Source organism: Amia ocellicauda, chromosome 10 (assembly GCF_036373705.1).
Source record: "Amia ocellicauda isolate fAmiCal2 chromosome 10, fAmiCal2.hap1, whole genome shotgun sequence".
NCBI classification, from domain to species: domain Eukaryota; kingdom Metazoa; phylum Chordata; class Actinopteri; order Amiiformes; family Amiidae; genus Amia; species Amia ocellicauda.
This window is the reverse complement of record NC_089859.1, coordinates 4406475-4421368: the sequence shown is the minus strand read 5'-3', so window position 1 is coordinate 4421368 and position 14894 is coordinate 4406475. Positions and strand designations below refer to the sequence as shown.

General features: G+C 41.9%; 1 protein-coding gene across 4 annotated transcripts in view; it reads left to right on the top strand.

Moving 5' to 3' along the window:
• LOC136759755 (mitogen-activated protein kinase kinase kinase kinase 4) overlaps positions 1 to 14894 on the top strand; it is a 58652-nt gene that overhangs the window by 39636 nt on the left and 4122 nt on the right. For 2 of the 4 annotated variants that reach the window (XM_066714769.1, XM_066714772.1), the window contains 11 exons: positions 408 to 523; positions 2779 to 2869; positions 3597 to 3767; positions 4946 to 5069; positions 6503 to 6658; positions 7441 to 7584; positions 7801 to 7935; positions 8740 to 8840; positions 10131 to 10280; positions 12596 to 12755; positions 13995 to 14134. In XM_066714769.1, the coding sequence (XP_066570866.1) occupies positions 408 to 523; positions 2779 to 2869; positions 3597 to 3767; positions 4946 to 5069; positions 6503 to 6658; positions 7441 to 7584; positions 7801 to 7935; positions 8740 to 8840; positions 10131 to 10280; positions 12596 to 12755; positions 13995 to 14134 (1488 nt within the window). The remainder of the gene's footprint in view (positions 1 to 407; positions 524 to 2778; positions 2870 to 3596; positions 3768 to 4945; positions 5070 to 6502; positions 6659 to 7440; positions 7585 to 7800; positions 7936 to 8739; positions 8841 to 10130; positions 10281 to 12595; positions 12756 to 13994; positions 14135 to 14894) is intronic. The other 2 variants (XM_066714771.1, XM_066714773.1) reach the window with 2 other exon arrangements.

Below are 14894 nucleotides of genomic sequence, written 5' to 3'. Positions count from 1 at the left end.
TGCGCAGTGCGTGGGTCCTAATTATTATAGTTAATAATAAAGTGACCCTGCCTCACATTGCATTATGACACACAGAACAACATAGCAGACTTACCCATGGCAGGACAAGCCCTTAGGTTATTTAAGTATTTCTATAAAATATATGTGAAATGTAATAATTAGGTCTATGTTTTGGTCATACATGTCTATAGCATGTAAATATAAAGTATTGCCTTTAATATACATTAGTTGTAGTGCATTTCTGCAGGAGTCACACTATTGTAACACCCTTATTGTGTGTCATTTTAGTTGGTGATTATTTATGAAAATAGTCTCTTTTTAGCTGTTTTTATCTATTGAGAAAATAAAGCTAAAGATTAGGGGTCAGGATTTTAAGTAAGGACTCTGCTTTGTGTTTGTGTTGCCAGGGAATAGTCCATTCGTCTGGGATCAAGTCGAACCCCAGTCTGTTCAAGGTCACAGACTACTCTTCGTCCAGTGATGAAGTGGGGAGCAGCGATGAGGACGAACGCAGCCCCGCCCGGTTCGTACGCTTTCAGTTCTGCCTCGTACCCTTTCTCTGTACTTTCCCCCCCAGCAGCACTAATGAGAGCACGTCAGCAGGTTTGTCCTGACGACAGCGACCCGTTGCATACAGCGCTCGAGGTTCCCTTTTATTGTTCCTGGAGTTTCAGGGTATTGCTCACAGGAACTGAACACATTTGCTAGTTAAGGGAAAGCTACCTTATGTAATACTTAAAGTGTTGCTAAATTAATTGTTCAATAAAAACACTCTCATTTCCTTATAGTATTCAGATGATGGAGCATTGATTGGTGTTTTGGGGACCTATACCTCTACAGTTAATGATTAATAAGTAGGATACGCCCAACTGTGTGGACATGTCACAGAAGATCCCCTCAGCCCTGGATCTCTGTGTGTTGCGTATCTCATATGGCTCGAACCCAACCCTCTGCCATGACTGTCGCTCGCTCTGAGCAGGAGTCAGTGTGAGAGCCACTTCTGACATTAGACAATATCACGTCCTCTTCACTGAAGACACTTTTGCAAGACTCTTCTCCATTTCTTCTCCAGCGTCTTTCAGGATCTCCACTGTGATCCCATCGTCTCCAGGCGCTTTTCCATTTTTCATCTTCTCTTTGGCAAAGCCTCCTTCTTCTGGAGTCACATCTGGTGTCTCGCTTGTGTTCATGGAGACCTCTTTTCCTCTGTCATCACTGCTATAGAGGTTACTGTAGAATTATTCCACTCTTCTAATAATCGCATCTCAGTTTTTGATTGCGGTGCCAAAATAATTTTTCATGGCAAAGATTTCATTCTTTCCTATTTGGAGGCGTTGTTTGGCATTTTAGATGTTCCCATTATTTCCAATTTTTTTTTTTGGATAGATGGATAGATAGATGGATGGATGGATGGATAGATAGATATAGATATATACAAGCAGAGCTCAGGAAGGGGAACATGCAAGTTTTCAGTGGACACTTCTACAGGGTCAGACATTTTTTCATTTTTTTCTTGTTTAAAGTAGAGCTCCCAAACATGATTAAGCAAGGAAACTGTGCAGAGTCCTCACACTAATCAGGAAAGTGAGAATGGAGTCTTTTATGAGTTTTAAAAAATATATTACTGTTCAGTTGATCTTTAAGTATTAAATATAGCTTTTCTCTTAACTAGCAAATGTACTTCCATGTGTCCAGGTAAGTCTACAACTCTAGGCACACGAATGCTACTCAGGTGACCTTTAAGATCTTTGTGCTTCTGGCCAGAGGACTTGAAGCCTCTATTTACTGATGGGTTTGGGTCGGCGAAGGTTTGCTGATGTTGATTTAATGCTTTGCAAATATAAAAATACCCAGAGCAACACTGTGTGCGCGTCTTCATCCAGACTGATCCGAGGAGCAGCCAGGAACCCAAGTCGACCCAACCTCCCTCTGCCCTCCACACACCACGGCAGTGCCCTGCCTGTGCGCCTCACGCTTTCTATTTCTCTAAAAAGGCCCAAATTCCACTGTTACCAGACTGTCATGAAAAAAAGGTTTGATCTGTAGCTGGTGAATCAATATTTAACAGATGGTCCAGTCTGGACTGTGAGTCACTTCCCCACTCGCGGTGCTCTGCCCAGGCCTGTCCAAAGACCTTGGCTGCCCCGCCACACATTAATCCCTCAACCGCAGATGCTTGGTTATCAGCTTCCCCAAAGTAGTTTCTGAAAAGCTATGCATTCGACTTTGAAATTGTGACCAGGCTAAATTGAAAGAGTCTAAAGTACATTCTTCTAATGTCAGAGAGAGACGCGCACAGGCTTCTGTGACAACGCACAGGCGTTTAATCATCTTCACAATAACCTTGATACAAAGTGTGTTTTGTTTTCGGGAAGCGTCGAGGAGCTGCTCGGCTGAAACTGTTCATTAGAGGCGAGTGTTAGGTAGTAATTTCTTCTGAACATGACAAAGTGTTACTCTTTTAAACGTAAGTACAAGGGGCTGTGCTTTGTAATCTCAGGTAAATAAAGAATAATAAGACACCTTTATGTATTTTGTTTAAGAAAAGTACTAATAACAGCAACCAAAACAGCACCGTGGCCCGACCAGCCTGCTGTGCTTTAGTTCTTATGTTTTATGTTTTTAAAATTAAATGTTTTGTTTCCAAAGCAAGGTATGGCAAGAATTGAATAGTTAATAAATAGCTCCATGCTTTTGTCATATTACCTGAGCACTGCCAGTAATAAGGCACTGAATAATGATGCTGTCGTCCTTGACTTTTGCTTTTCTGTGACACAGGCGTGTTTTGAGTAACGGAAAGGGGAAGTTTTCCAGAGCACCGCCGGAAGGAATCATTTTGCAGCCGCATTGCAATTTAAATCAACTCCAGGTAAACCTGCTCTCCCCCCAACCAGTGATCAGAAATGTTTTAACCTGTATCTTTGGTCTTTTTACAGGATTTGTACATTAATTTAATCTGACAAGTGTCTGAATAACGTCCCTGTCTGTCTCCTTAAACCTCCATCCCCATCACAGTCCATTTATTAACATTTGTTGATTATGAATTAGTTTACCATACTTTATTTCCCTGTTAATCCTTGCCGACATGCTGTTGCTTAAACATATGTATCTGACCTGAACGCACCCCCGAATAATTGTCAATACGTCAGCTGTGCACTGTTAGGTCTCCTGATATATTCAGTTAATATTACATAGGCTGAGCAATGAAATACTATCATTAATATTCTAATTGCATTCTAATTCAAATAATAGATGTTTGTTTCTTTTAGTTTTGTTCTATAAAATAAAGTTTCTCACCTTCCAGGGTTTTTTAAAGAGCTCAACAACATACAAAATAAGGAACATAATTTTCCCATGACCTAGTTCTGCTATTACAAGCTTGTCTTATTTCAGATACAGGCGCTAGATGGTGCAATATGTCTGTTTACTGTAAAGCGCTGTATTAAAACTGTTCATACTGTTATCTATAATAAAATTACAACCGTTTCTATAAGACACTCTTCAGCTGGGGAACTAGCGTTGTGTTATTGTGTTTGTGATGAATGTGAGCAGGAGCCCCGCAGTAATGCAGCCTCTGTGTCATGCTTTTGTTTTAGCAGAATGTAGCTGACCTAAAGAGTAGCCCCCCTCAGAGGCCACTAGGGCTTTGCAATCAGAATTACCTTCTCCCTGATCTCCTACAGCGGAGCGAGCGCCAAGAGGGCCCGGGCCGCCCCCAGGGAGACCCCTACGGCCCCCCGTCTCCCCCGAGCAGCGCTGGGCTGGAGGTGAGGCTCTCAGTCCAGTCACTCAGCTGACACATCTAGCCAGGTTTCAGGTTTTAGGTTGAGACTATGAAACAGAGAGGCAGTGTGAGAGAAGCAAGCAGAGAGAAGAAGCAGAATAATTCTGAATGAGTTCAATGTAGTTACTGACTTGTCCTATGTAAGCCCATGTGGGAAACTCACATATTTATATATGTTTATATCATTATATTGTGTTCTCTCTGTATATTACAAATATAAGAAAAAACACATCCGTTTTCTATCAGGATGTGTGTGTATAAATAAATAAATAAATAAATAAATATCACTGAGTGCATTGTCAAAGACATTTCCAGGACACATGGAGACAGGCGCTATGAGGCAATACTACAGTGGCATTTAATGCAGATGAAACTGAAGTCGTGTTCAGGCTGTGATTGGGTCTCTATTCGATATGAAAAAAATGCCATGAAAATCTGAAGAACAGTCTGTTACAGTCACTGGTGTTGCAACACTGCCACCCAGAGCCGGAGACATGAGACTAGAGTCGGTCTGAACTACATTTCTTACAAACCTGTTCTCTGTGCACATTTACAGTAATACATTAATCATGCAACATAATAACCATATCTTTCAATGACATTTCAGTTCATTGTCATTCAGTTCATGGTTTTCTTTTACTTTCCTGTAACTCACTGATGCATCCCACAGTCATGTGTCCACTGAGTCACCTGTTAACAACCTTAACCGCCGGACCACCTAGAGTTAGAGAGAAGAAAGTGAGAGACCCCCGTGGAGCTGATTTCTGTGTGCAGATTGAGTCTCATTTTCTCCTGCACTGTTACTCTTCTTAAGGGAGAGTCGCTCTCATTCTGGGACCAAGACATTAAAGATATTAAAGTTGGTTTTACAGCGGCAGAAGGAAAAAGTGTGGCAGAGAACCAGATGTTTTAATTTTACTGGGCCAAAAGGATAAGCCCATCTATATGTTGTACATAAATGTTTAAAACACCAGAGGGCGCAGCTGCACCTTCACCCTTCAGGATGCAGAACGAGTCATGTGATTAAAACTTTCCCACAACTCGACATATGATACCAAGCATTTCAGAGCAGGGGGATCAGCTACACACACTGGAGCTCACACGCAGGGTTGTTGTCTGTCCGTTCTCACAGTGACGTGCTGTGTCTGCTTTGTGTTGCAGAGCCCCATCGGCGGCCAGCCCGGGAAACAGAGCTCCTCCTCCTCCTCTTCCTCCTTCACTCATTTCATCGACCCACGGCTGCTGCAGATCTCTCCTCCTCTGAGCCCGGTGGGGGGCGGCCCCCGTGAGTACAGACTCTTCTCTCTGATCAGTATTGGGGTCCAGGCTGGTGTAGGAAGCCTGTTGTTGCTGTAAGACTGGTTTCATCCCCAAACCTTGACATTGCTCCTGCTGTGAAGTGAATCGCTGCTCAGGTCCCGATGCTGCAGGAATCAGCGTGAGGCTTGAGATCAGGCGCTAAACAGCTGCAGGATATTGAGTGAAGTGACTGTTTTGAAACTGTGAAAGTGTCATTAACAACCTCTCCCACCACAAACCGACTTCTATTTAATGTTCATGCCAAACTACAGAGACCTCTTTAGACAACATCCCACAACCTCGGGGTCCATCACTCTGGAAATAGCAGTTTAAATAAAGTTACTGAACTATTGCATTACAGTAAAACTCACTTGGAATCCTTATATCCTTATTCTAGTTATTATTGTATTATTATTATTATTATTATTATTATTATTATTATTATTATTATTATTATTATAGAGTAATTTCACAGATGCCTTTATCGATGGTAACTTACATATTTCATCAAACTAACCTGTACTGTTGTTTGCACTTCAGGGCCACCATAGTATTTTACTATATACCTACAATTTCAAGGGGATTGTAACAGAAATACACAATGTGATTTAACCACACTGCAGAGAACAACACAGCCTTCACACACCTGCCTGGGGTGGCATTGATTTATGTAACAACATTTGATCATTTATAAAGGAAATGTTCTATTACATTGTAAAAAACTAACTTTCTAAAAACATTTTCATTAAAGGAAACATTTGTAGCTTGTCTGTTCAACATAGCATTGAAGGCCAGATAACTGAACAGTAATAACACAGAGGAACATTTAGTAGAAAAAGCAGAAAAAGCATTTGCTGTCTAACCCCACATTTCACAGGTGTATAATTATGTAATTAAACAATTAAGCAATGAAACACCCGCTGACACCGACATGCTTACACAGATGTACAGGTTTTAACAATCTCTGAAAAATGAATACCATTACATTAAATTGTAATGCAATGTTTTATGATTGTTTCAGAATTGTTTTGACATATTTTCAGGACATCAAACCACATCTCCGCTTCCTTAATCAATATTCAGTCCTCGTTTCATTGGAAGTTAAATTAACAAGATGCTCCAGAATCATTAGAAATTCCAATACATTTCAAGATTAAATTAATTGGTATCATACTGTTGGAGTGTAAATATGAACTGTGTTACAATGTATCCAAAACACATATCCACTATTTTATGATCAATATAGTTCTTTAAATACAATGTAAATCCCCCCTGTTATATGAAGACGGGACTTGAGTCCAGCACAGTCAATCAGCATATGTGAATAAGTATTGAAAGCACAACAGTGTTCTGCTTCAATACCAGGGCACCGTAAAGCTTGATATAAATGTATTAACACATTTATATTTGTATTTCCAGCCAACTTTAAGTGCGAGCCCTTCAGGAGAGAGAACACCAGGAAGGGATCTGTCGTGAACGTCAACCCGACCAACATCCGGCCGCAGAGCGACACCCCGGAGATCCGCAAGTACAAGAAGAAGTTCAACGCTGAGATCTTGTGCGCCGCTCTGTGGGGTAAATACAGCAGCACTGACATGCAGAGGACAGGAATAGTGACCGTGTACAAGGGCTGCTTGCACCATCCTCTTTCCCCACGCCGAGCTCTGATGAGTCTCTCAATTAAAACGCAGATTAGGTCCTGATGAAGAGGCCATTGAGATCTCAAAAAGTGAGCCCGAAATTAAGGGTTTATTTTACCTTTGTTTGTAGAGCTAAGTGATAAAACAGTTGGGGTGTTTTGGCAGGACAGTGTGTGGAACAGGCAGAATAATGTTGTGAAATGTTGTGGTAAATGCATAGCAAGAGCAGAGCAATTTAACAATTCCATTATTATAACATCATGTTGAGACAGATACGACTGAAATAGAAATTTCACCCAAATGCAACTGATTTTGTGTGAATGTTATACTTTTAAATAAATGCACTTAGGGATTTATAATTTAATACGTTTGTTTAAAAGTTTTCATCGGTTTGCACACACAGGTTCTATTTCTGCACACATATACATGTTTTTAATTTCGCTCTTTGTTAAGAAAGGCAAGTATGATGTATTACATGGTAACTCGTGCCCTGTTTTTAAACGCATTTACAGTGTGTGTCAAAGTGAGCGCTTTGTTGCTGTAAATTCACATTGACTGTCGTTGCTCGTGGGCAAAGTGCCTTCTAATAAATCCACTGTGGAGTTGGTGTTCTGCCCACGGGGACAACAAAGACACATCTGACATCTGAACCATGCTGAGCGTTAGTGAGCAGACCCTGCCTACTCTCCCTCCCTGACGGCGTGTTGGTATTGCCAGGGGTCAATCTGCTGGTGGGCACGGAGAACGGGCTGTGGCTACTGGACCGGAGCGGCCAGGGCAAGGTCTACTCCCTCATCAGCCGGAGACGCTTCCAGCAGATGGATGTCCTGGAGGGACTCAACGTCCTCATCACTATTTCAGGTCAGTGCTGTTGTCTGAGGAATGTTCTGAGAGCCCGGATCACGCAGTTCAGATGAAACGAACAGATGGCGAGAAGTTGCATCTCTGTAAACATCTCCCCTTGATTCTGATTTCCATTCCAAGCTCTTTCTCCATTTTCACAGCAGACAAAGAGGTGTGAATCAGTTTAGCTCCCGTCTGATGTGATGATGATATTTATGACATGTTGTGCTCCAGGTAAAAAGAACAAGCTGAGGTTATACTACCTGTCTTGGCTGCGGAACAAGATTCTGCGCAACGACCCCGATGTGGAGAAGAGGCAGGGCTGGACGTCGGTCGGGGATCTGGAGGGCTGTGTGCATTACAAAGTCGGTAAGAGACATCGCTGTGTCCCGGACTGTGAGTTCAGATCGCAGGGTTGTGTCCTGTTCAGTCTAGTCTTCATCCAGGAGCTCACAGGACACTTGAGCTGAGAGGAAACTTCGCTTTTAATTGTTTTATGCAACTAGACACAGTCATTTAAAGTGTCCCTTTTTGTTGAAAGAACAAGAAGACATTGACGAGGCTGCTCAATGATTAATGAATTGTCAATCTGCCCCCCTAGCTCTTATCATTCTGACAGTTTGAGACGGGACAAGTTTGTGCAATTGCCCATGGATTTAAATACATGTATAGACTCTGAGCTTTGATTAACTGTGGTGCTTAGTACACGGCAGCTTCAAAATGCAGTAGTTGCTTGTTATAAATAATTATATGCCACCTTAATTAGATAAGATTATCATCCATGAATAAAATAAACCCACCACTTCAGCTACCAGTCAGTACGAACACCGGCGCCGTGTTGTTACACGAGTCTGCAAACGATGGCCGTTAAATCATTTCCAACAGAAATAGCAATTTAAAATGTGCATAGCGACCAAAACAATGCATATCTTATAGTAAATACATTTTGGAATACATCTATTTCAAATACATCTATGATTATAGCATCTGGTTATATGGAAATACTGGGTATATTTATGTTTTAACAGTGTATCCACAATAAAAACTGTCATAACTGTTATAAAATGTGAATTTATTAACTTGTCTTGCCTTCTGTGTGACACCCAGTTCATCAGTAATAGGGATTTGAAAGCAGTTTGCAGTAACAGAATACTTTTCCCCTTTACAATCCAGTGAAATATGAACGGATTAAGTTCCTGGTCATTGCCTTGAAGAACTCAGTGGAGGTGTACGCCTGGGCTCCCAAACCCTACCACAAGTTCATGGCTTTCAAGGTGGGTTCAAAATCCAGCTCTCTGTGACACGCGTGAGTCACAGGCAGAGAGCGGTGCGTCGCTTTGTGTCTCTCTCTCGTTATGCATAATGGCCGGCATCAGAACCAGAGCACACTGTTAAGTCCATCACTTTGAACACTTTTATATATAACCAGAAGAAGAAAATGATTTAAAGGCGAAAAACTCAGCATGACCTTCACAGCCCAGTGTTATTGTACGATGAATCTGTATGTTAGATCTAGTGTCAAATAAGTAGTGTAGTGAAAAACAATCCCCCGGGGCGTGCGCTGAGCGATCTCTCTATTCATAGTAAACTGATTACGTGATTCGGGGACAACGCGAGGCCACACAGAGCGCACTAACCTTGATTGCCTGCCTTGTCTGTACTGTGGTTTAATCCAGCCCAGTGTAGCAGAGCAGAGTGAAGATGTTTTCATTTTTAAATCATTATTATTCATATTATTTTGTATGTATTATAGTGGACCACCTTTTTTTACAACCCGACCGAAGTGACACAGTTTCTGGTGGCTGTCCTTGCCTGGGAATCTGGGCTGTCATACTCACAGAACCCAACAGAGCTGTGAAATTAAAAAGGTCGCTTTCGAAAAGTGTCCTATTTCCTGTAATTTCCTGAGGGGCAAGTCCTACTTTCCACAGAGTTTTCTAGGTTTCTGTTTTAATTGTGCAGAGACATCATGCACGCTGTATTGTCTGTATTGCAGCCACTCAGTCGCTTAATGGAAGATCTTGGACAGTTCACTGTTGGCATCTCCTCACTCTGTGTTGTTTTATCTTCATGATGTCACTTTTTTAACAAGCTGGACACACATGACTGATGGAGATGTGCTGTGAGGGACCCTACTCTGCCGTGTGTTTATAGTGTTTATTGAGAAATGATTCGCTGTTCAAGAGTAAAGGAGATGCCACTGTTCACCAAATAAGTATTTTGATGTGTCAATTACAGAGCCTACTCATTCATGTGTTTTAGTATTTCACTGTCCCTCTAAAGCAAGATCAACCTGTGAATCACAAACACTGTTTACTGTATATACTTTATTTCATTTGTCAGGGGCCACTGCCAGAGGTCAGAGTTTTGATTTGGTCTAATCTTTCTTTATTCCCCCTGTTTCTTTGGTGGTTGATGCTACAGTCTACAGCCCACTTGTTGTTTATTTCAAAAACATGACATTACAGATATTCCCTTTTCTCTCAGTGGGTTTTATTCCCTAAAGACAAGAGAGCCGTTGTGAGAACAGGTGCCTCAATAACGCCCTGGCTTTGCGTTCGCAGTCCTTCGTGTCTCTCCCTCACAAGCCGTTATCCGTGGACTTAACGGTGGAAGACGGACAGAGGCTGAAGGTCATTTACGGCTCCGTCTCTGGGTTCCATGCCATCGACGTGGACTCTGGCATACCCTATGACCTCTACCTGCCAACACACGTGAGTCTCTGCAAACTGACCTCCGTCTGGAAATAAGATGGAAGTTAATAACCATAAGTCTCCTGTCTTGAGGGATTTCTTATTTTAAGGGGTTCATATAAACCTGTGAACTAAATAACTCCCGTATCAGGAAATCCAAATTATTTCATATGATCTTAATCCATGTATCCATTTAACCATGCCTGTCATTTTGGAGGCTATTGATGTTTGTTCTTTCCTGAAAGTACTGAATACACGGTCTGTAGTCATTTTCTTCTTTAGTTTCTTTTGGCACCTGATTTATAAAGAAAAAATATAGTTAGCAAGTTAGCAGTGGTAGCCTATTTAGTATGACATTGGCAGGTTTCAATCAGCCCTGTAAACTGCAGTCTCTGTTTCTGATGCTCGTGTGTGTGTCAGTCGCACACTTCTCCGGAGCACTAGACCGTGACTTTGTGACACCTGGCCGTTCACTGGGAGAGCTAGGTGTTGCTTATTGCTAATCTGTTTGAAAGAAAGGGCCATTTATACTGCTGTCAGTGCTCAGCAGGACACACATGCTGACTCTTCTAATGAGACGCCATCGCCCACGAGCAGGGGATGCAGCTCAGAAAACAGCGTGATTAGCATCCTGGAGACAGCGCTACAGTGTCCACGCAGTTTCCTCATCATCAGCACCAGTCCATCCAAACACTCTCTTTCCCAGTGCTGTCCCAGATAGCTTGGATTGGCTGTCCTGCTTGGCCCCATGTCTCTCTCCATGTGTGCTACTTTTCAGCGTGACAAATTGTGCTAAAAATACCTCCCCCACACCTCGGTGCCTCCGTTTAATAATGCGCTTGTTAAAGTGACCCGTTATCTGTGCTAGTTTCTATATATATATATATATATATATATATATATAGCACAGGAGCAGCATGTTCAGTTGAGAGCTGGAATCTCTTGCATTGCACTGAACCACGCTGCTCATCCCTCGCTCTCTCTCTCACTCACTCACTCTCTCCCACTCGTTGCACATGCACACACAGACACACGCACACTCTCTCTCTCTCGCTCTCCTCCGTCTGCTCCGCTCATGAGAATACCGAGGCAGCGCATCAAAATCGCTCTGCGGCTGTGGATGCCCGTGTTGATGTTGAGGATCGTGGTGGCGCAGCAGAGGGACTGTCTGTCATGTGGGAGTCAGGCTTTCAACCCGGCGAGTAGAGTCTGATCTGTCTGTGAATTCTCAAACCTGCATCCTTTAGTGGAGGCTCTCAGCACCGTGAGCGCATGGCTCTGTGCTCGTTGCTGTGGGGGTGTAGCTACTGAACACTGAGCTGTTATAGACAAGCTGTAATACAATGCAGTTGAGAACCAATTGTGGTTTTGTTTGGGCTTATTAACGGTCTGAAATGTTCAATTAAGTTTTGTTTAATACATTCACTGCAATACTAAATACTAAGCAAAATCAGACAAAATATCAATAATTATGTGTTGTTTTCAAGAGGTTTTTTAGACTAAAATTGTGTATTGTTGATTTACTTGGCTGATGCCTTCAACCTGTCGTTATAAATGTGCTAGAACTGTGTAAAGCCACATGGCAGAGAGTGACATAGAACACAAATCCAGCTGTGATATAAGATATGCAAACCAATGTGCTATAATAGTTGGTATTTCAAATGAAGAAATCTGAAAGTGATCTGAAAGTATGGTAACAGACACAGATTCCAGTTGTGTCTGTATTTCACATTCACAGTTTATTGAGATTATTCAGATCGTTTTCGCTTCTTCTCCCATGAGAATCTCACTGCCATGACATGGGCTCATAACGACTCTTACTGAATATCGATATACCTATTGAAATCTTCAATATTATTTCAGGCTACATTTATTTGTTTTTTTAATTTTTTATCACATTTTATGTATTTTAAAACTGTTTGAGTAGTTTTGGTAACGTTTTAGAAAATAATCCACTGTGATTATTAATAAATAACTAATATGAATTATAAACAGTTCAGTTCTACTAATTCTCCTGCAGTCAATTCACAGTGTGAACAATTTGGCCCATACTCTTTCTTATTGAACATGTGAGGTTCAGAGACTTTGGGCAATGCTGAATTCAAGAGTAGTTATTTTTTCTTGAAAGCACAATATTTCACATTCAGAAAGAGCTCAGGTGTTGATGTTCTCTGTTTGAAGTGCGTCCTGCATTAGGGACACGCGTCACAGTCTCGTATCGGTTTTGGTTTTTGTCTTGTCAGTTTGTACTCCGGGGGTTCCTCAAGTGTCCCGGGAAGGTGTTAGAAAGTAACCATAATATCAACAATGTGACAAAAAATTATGTTTCATTTCAGATCCAGGGAAGCATTCGCCCTCATGCCATCATCATCCTGCCCGGCGCCAGTGGCAGGGAGCTGTTGGCATGCTATGAGGACGAAGGCGTTTACTTCGACACCTATGGACGCATCACTAAAGAGACGGTGCTGCAGTGGGGAGAGATGCCGGCCTCTGTTGGTACGAATTGCAGTCTCTGGTCCCTCTTGATCTGAGCAGCTGTCGGCTCAAAGGCACTGACCTGGTGGAGCTGCAGTGTTGTGAACACGGGCACATACACTAGTGTGTGTTTGTGTGTGTGTGTAAATATACATATCATTTTCTTTCTCTGAACAGATGCATATTCAATGACAAGGTTCTGGTCTTATATTATAAAGTTAGGTCCTGCTGGGTGTGTAGCCTCCTGATTTATTATAAGTAAAAATAATACATGCATGAATAGGTTGACCAGTTTCTCAGAAGCTCATCTACGCTAAACGTCTCTGACTTCTCTAGGCGGCCTAGTTTTACTCATTAGCTGCTTTATTCCAGTGGAAATCTGGTAACAGAAAGCAATAGAACTTTAAAGAGTTCAAAGAGAAATCGTGTTTGCTTTTGTTTTTGACAGTTTTTGTAGTTGTGTTTCTATTGCATTGATATGCTTTCAAACTGTCACTGTGTTTTGTTTTTTGACACACATTCAGTCATTTAATAAGCTAAATTTGCATGCATGGTTCTGGTGGATTTTTAACACAATCCAAATCCTTGGACTCGGCCACACAGCGCACACTTAGGGCTCTTATGAAGTAGTGTGTGGCCAATTCAAATCAGCTTTAAGAAGCTGTGAAAAGGGATACACATCCACTCAGGACCACGGGGCATATCTGCCCACGGGCAACTACAGAGAGGGACCCGGTATGATCACCTGTGTATCTGTGACGCCGGGACGGACGGACGGACGCAGTGCATGAAGTTGCTCAGTGTTCAACAGGCCATTGCATCCTAACAGCCTTGTTTGCTGTGTTGCTGGTTGTGTGTCAATCTGTGTTTTACCACCCCAGTCTGCTTTATATGAGTATCACAGCTATTATTGTAACTGACTTACTGAGGGTTATCATGGCCAGAGAGGAAACCCAGAAACCAAGCGCTTGATCGAGCCTTTTGTGACAGATTTGGGGCACATGGTCTAAAAATATGTTTATCCAGGAGACTCTGTGTTTCTATTAATCACGGAGACGCATCTTCCACTGGGGGTTGGGTACAGGGGGGCACTGTGGATTTAACCCAAGTGTGCAATGTGTTCGGTGGAAGAGACATTGAAAATGGAGCCTACAGATGTTTACAATTCACAACTGGGTCGTCCCAGGACACTTTAGAAGGGACATCTAAAAGAGCTCGTATTGATATGTAGCTCATTCCCTCTGTGCCCCGTGTCTCCAGCGTACCTGCAGTCGAACCAGGTCATGGGCTGGGGGGACAAGGCCATCGAGCTGCGGTCGGTGGAGACGGGGAACCTGGAGGGGGTCTTCATGCACAAGAAGGCGCAGAAGCTGAAATTCCTCTGTGAAAGAAACGACAAGGTAAAGCGTCCAGTGTGTTCATTACCCACCGATATAAGCTGTACAGTGAGCACGCTCAGCTCGGGCAGGATATACGCACTGGGTTGCATTTGGAATTGGAACAGTTATTAGTGTTTTATTGCCTTTTCCTCAATTTAACAGCTTTTGAAGTTGTTTATAAAGCGGACTTTCAAAAGACAGTTTCAAGATTGATTCAGGGCTCACGTTAGTTTGATTTGGAAAGCCGATGTGGAAGCACTTCCTTTCCTCTTGCAGCAGGAAGGAAACGTGCGAATGGCTGGACACACACATTTCTCTAGGCTAAATGTGTGTTAAACAAACTCAATACCATTAATAAATAAGTACAGTAATGATCTGTTTATTCAACTAAATTCATCATTTAGGCCTAATAACATTGTACCCAATGAAGGCTGTCAATAATTTTCAGTATAACTTTATGTTCTTAAAATATTGAATATGTTTCTTCTGGTGTGCTTAATGTAACTGGGTTTTCTTTTTCAACAGCTGTATCGAAAGAAAGACTTTAATAAATTAATCAATTAAGGATATAATGTCTAATGAAGGATGCGTAGTAGTGTGTCTGAGAGGAGAAACTGTTTCTTTTAAATGAGCTTTTGATTACATTCACTTGACTGCATGACTCTTTTCCTATCTGGTCTCTCAACCTTCAGTAATCCCACAGGATTAAAACGACTACAGATTTGTATTATAAACTACATAAACTAAATTAAAATACATGAATAATAAAGGCTTGTTTGTT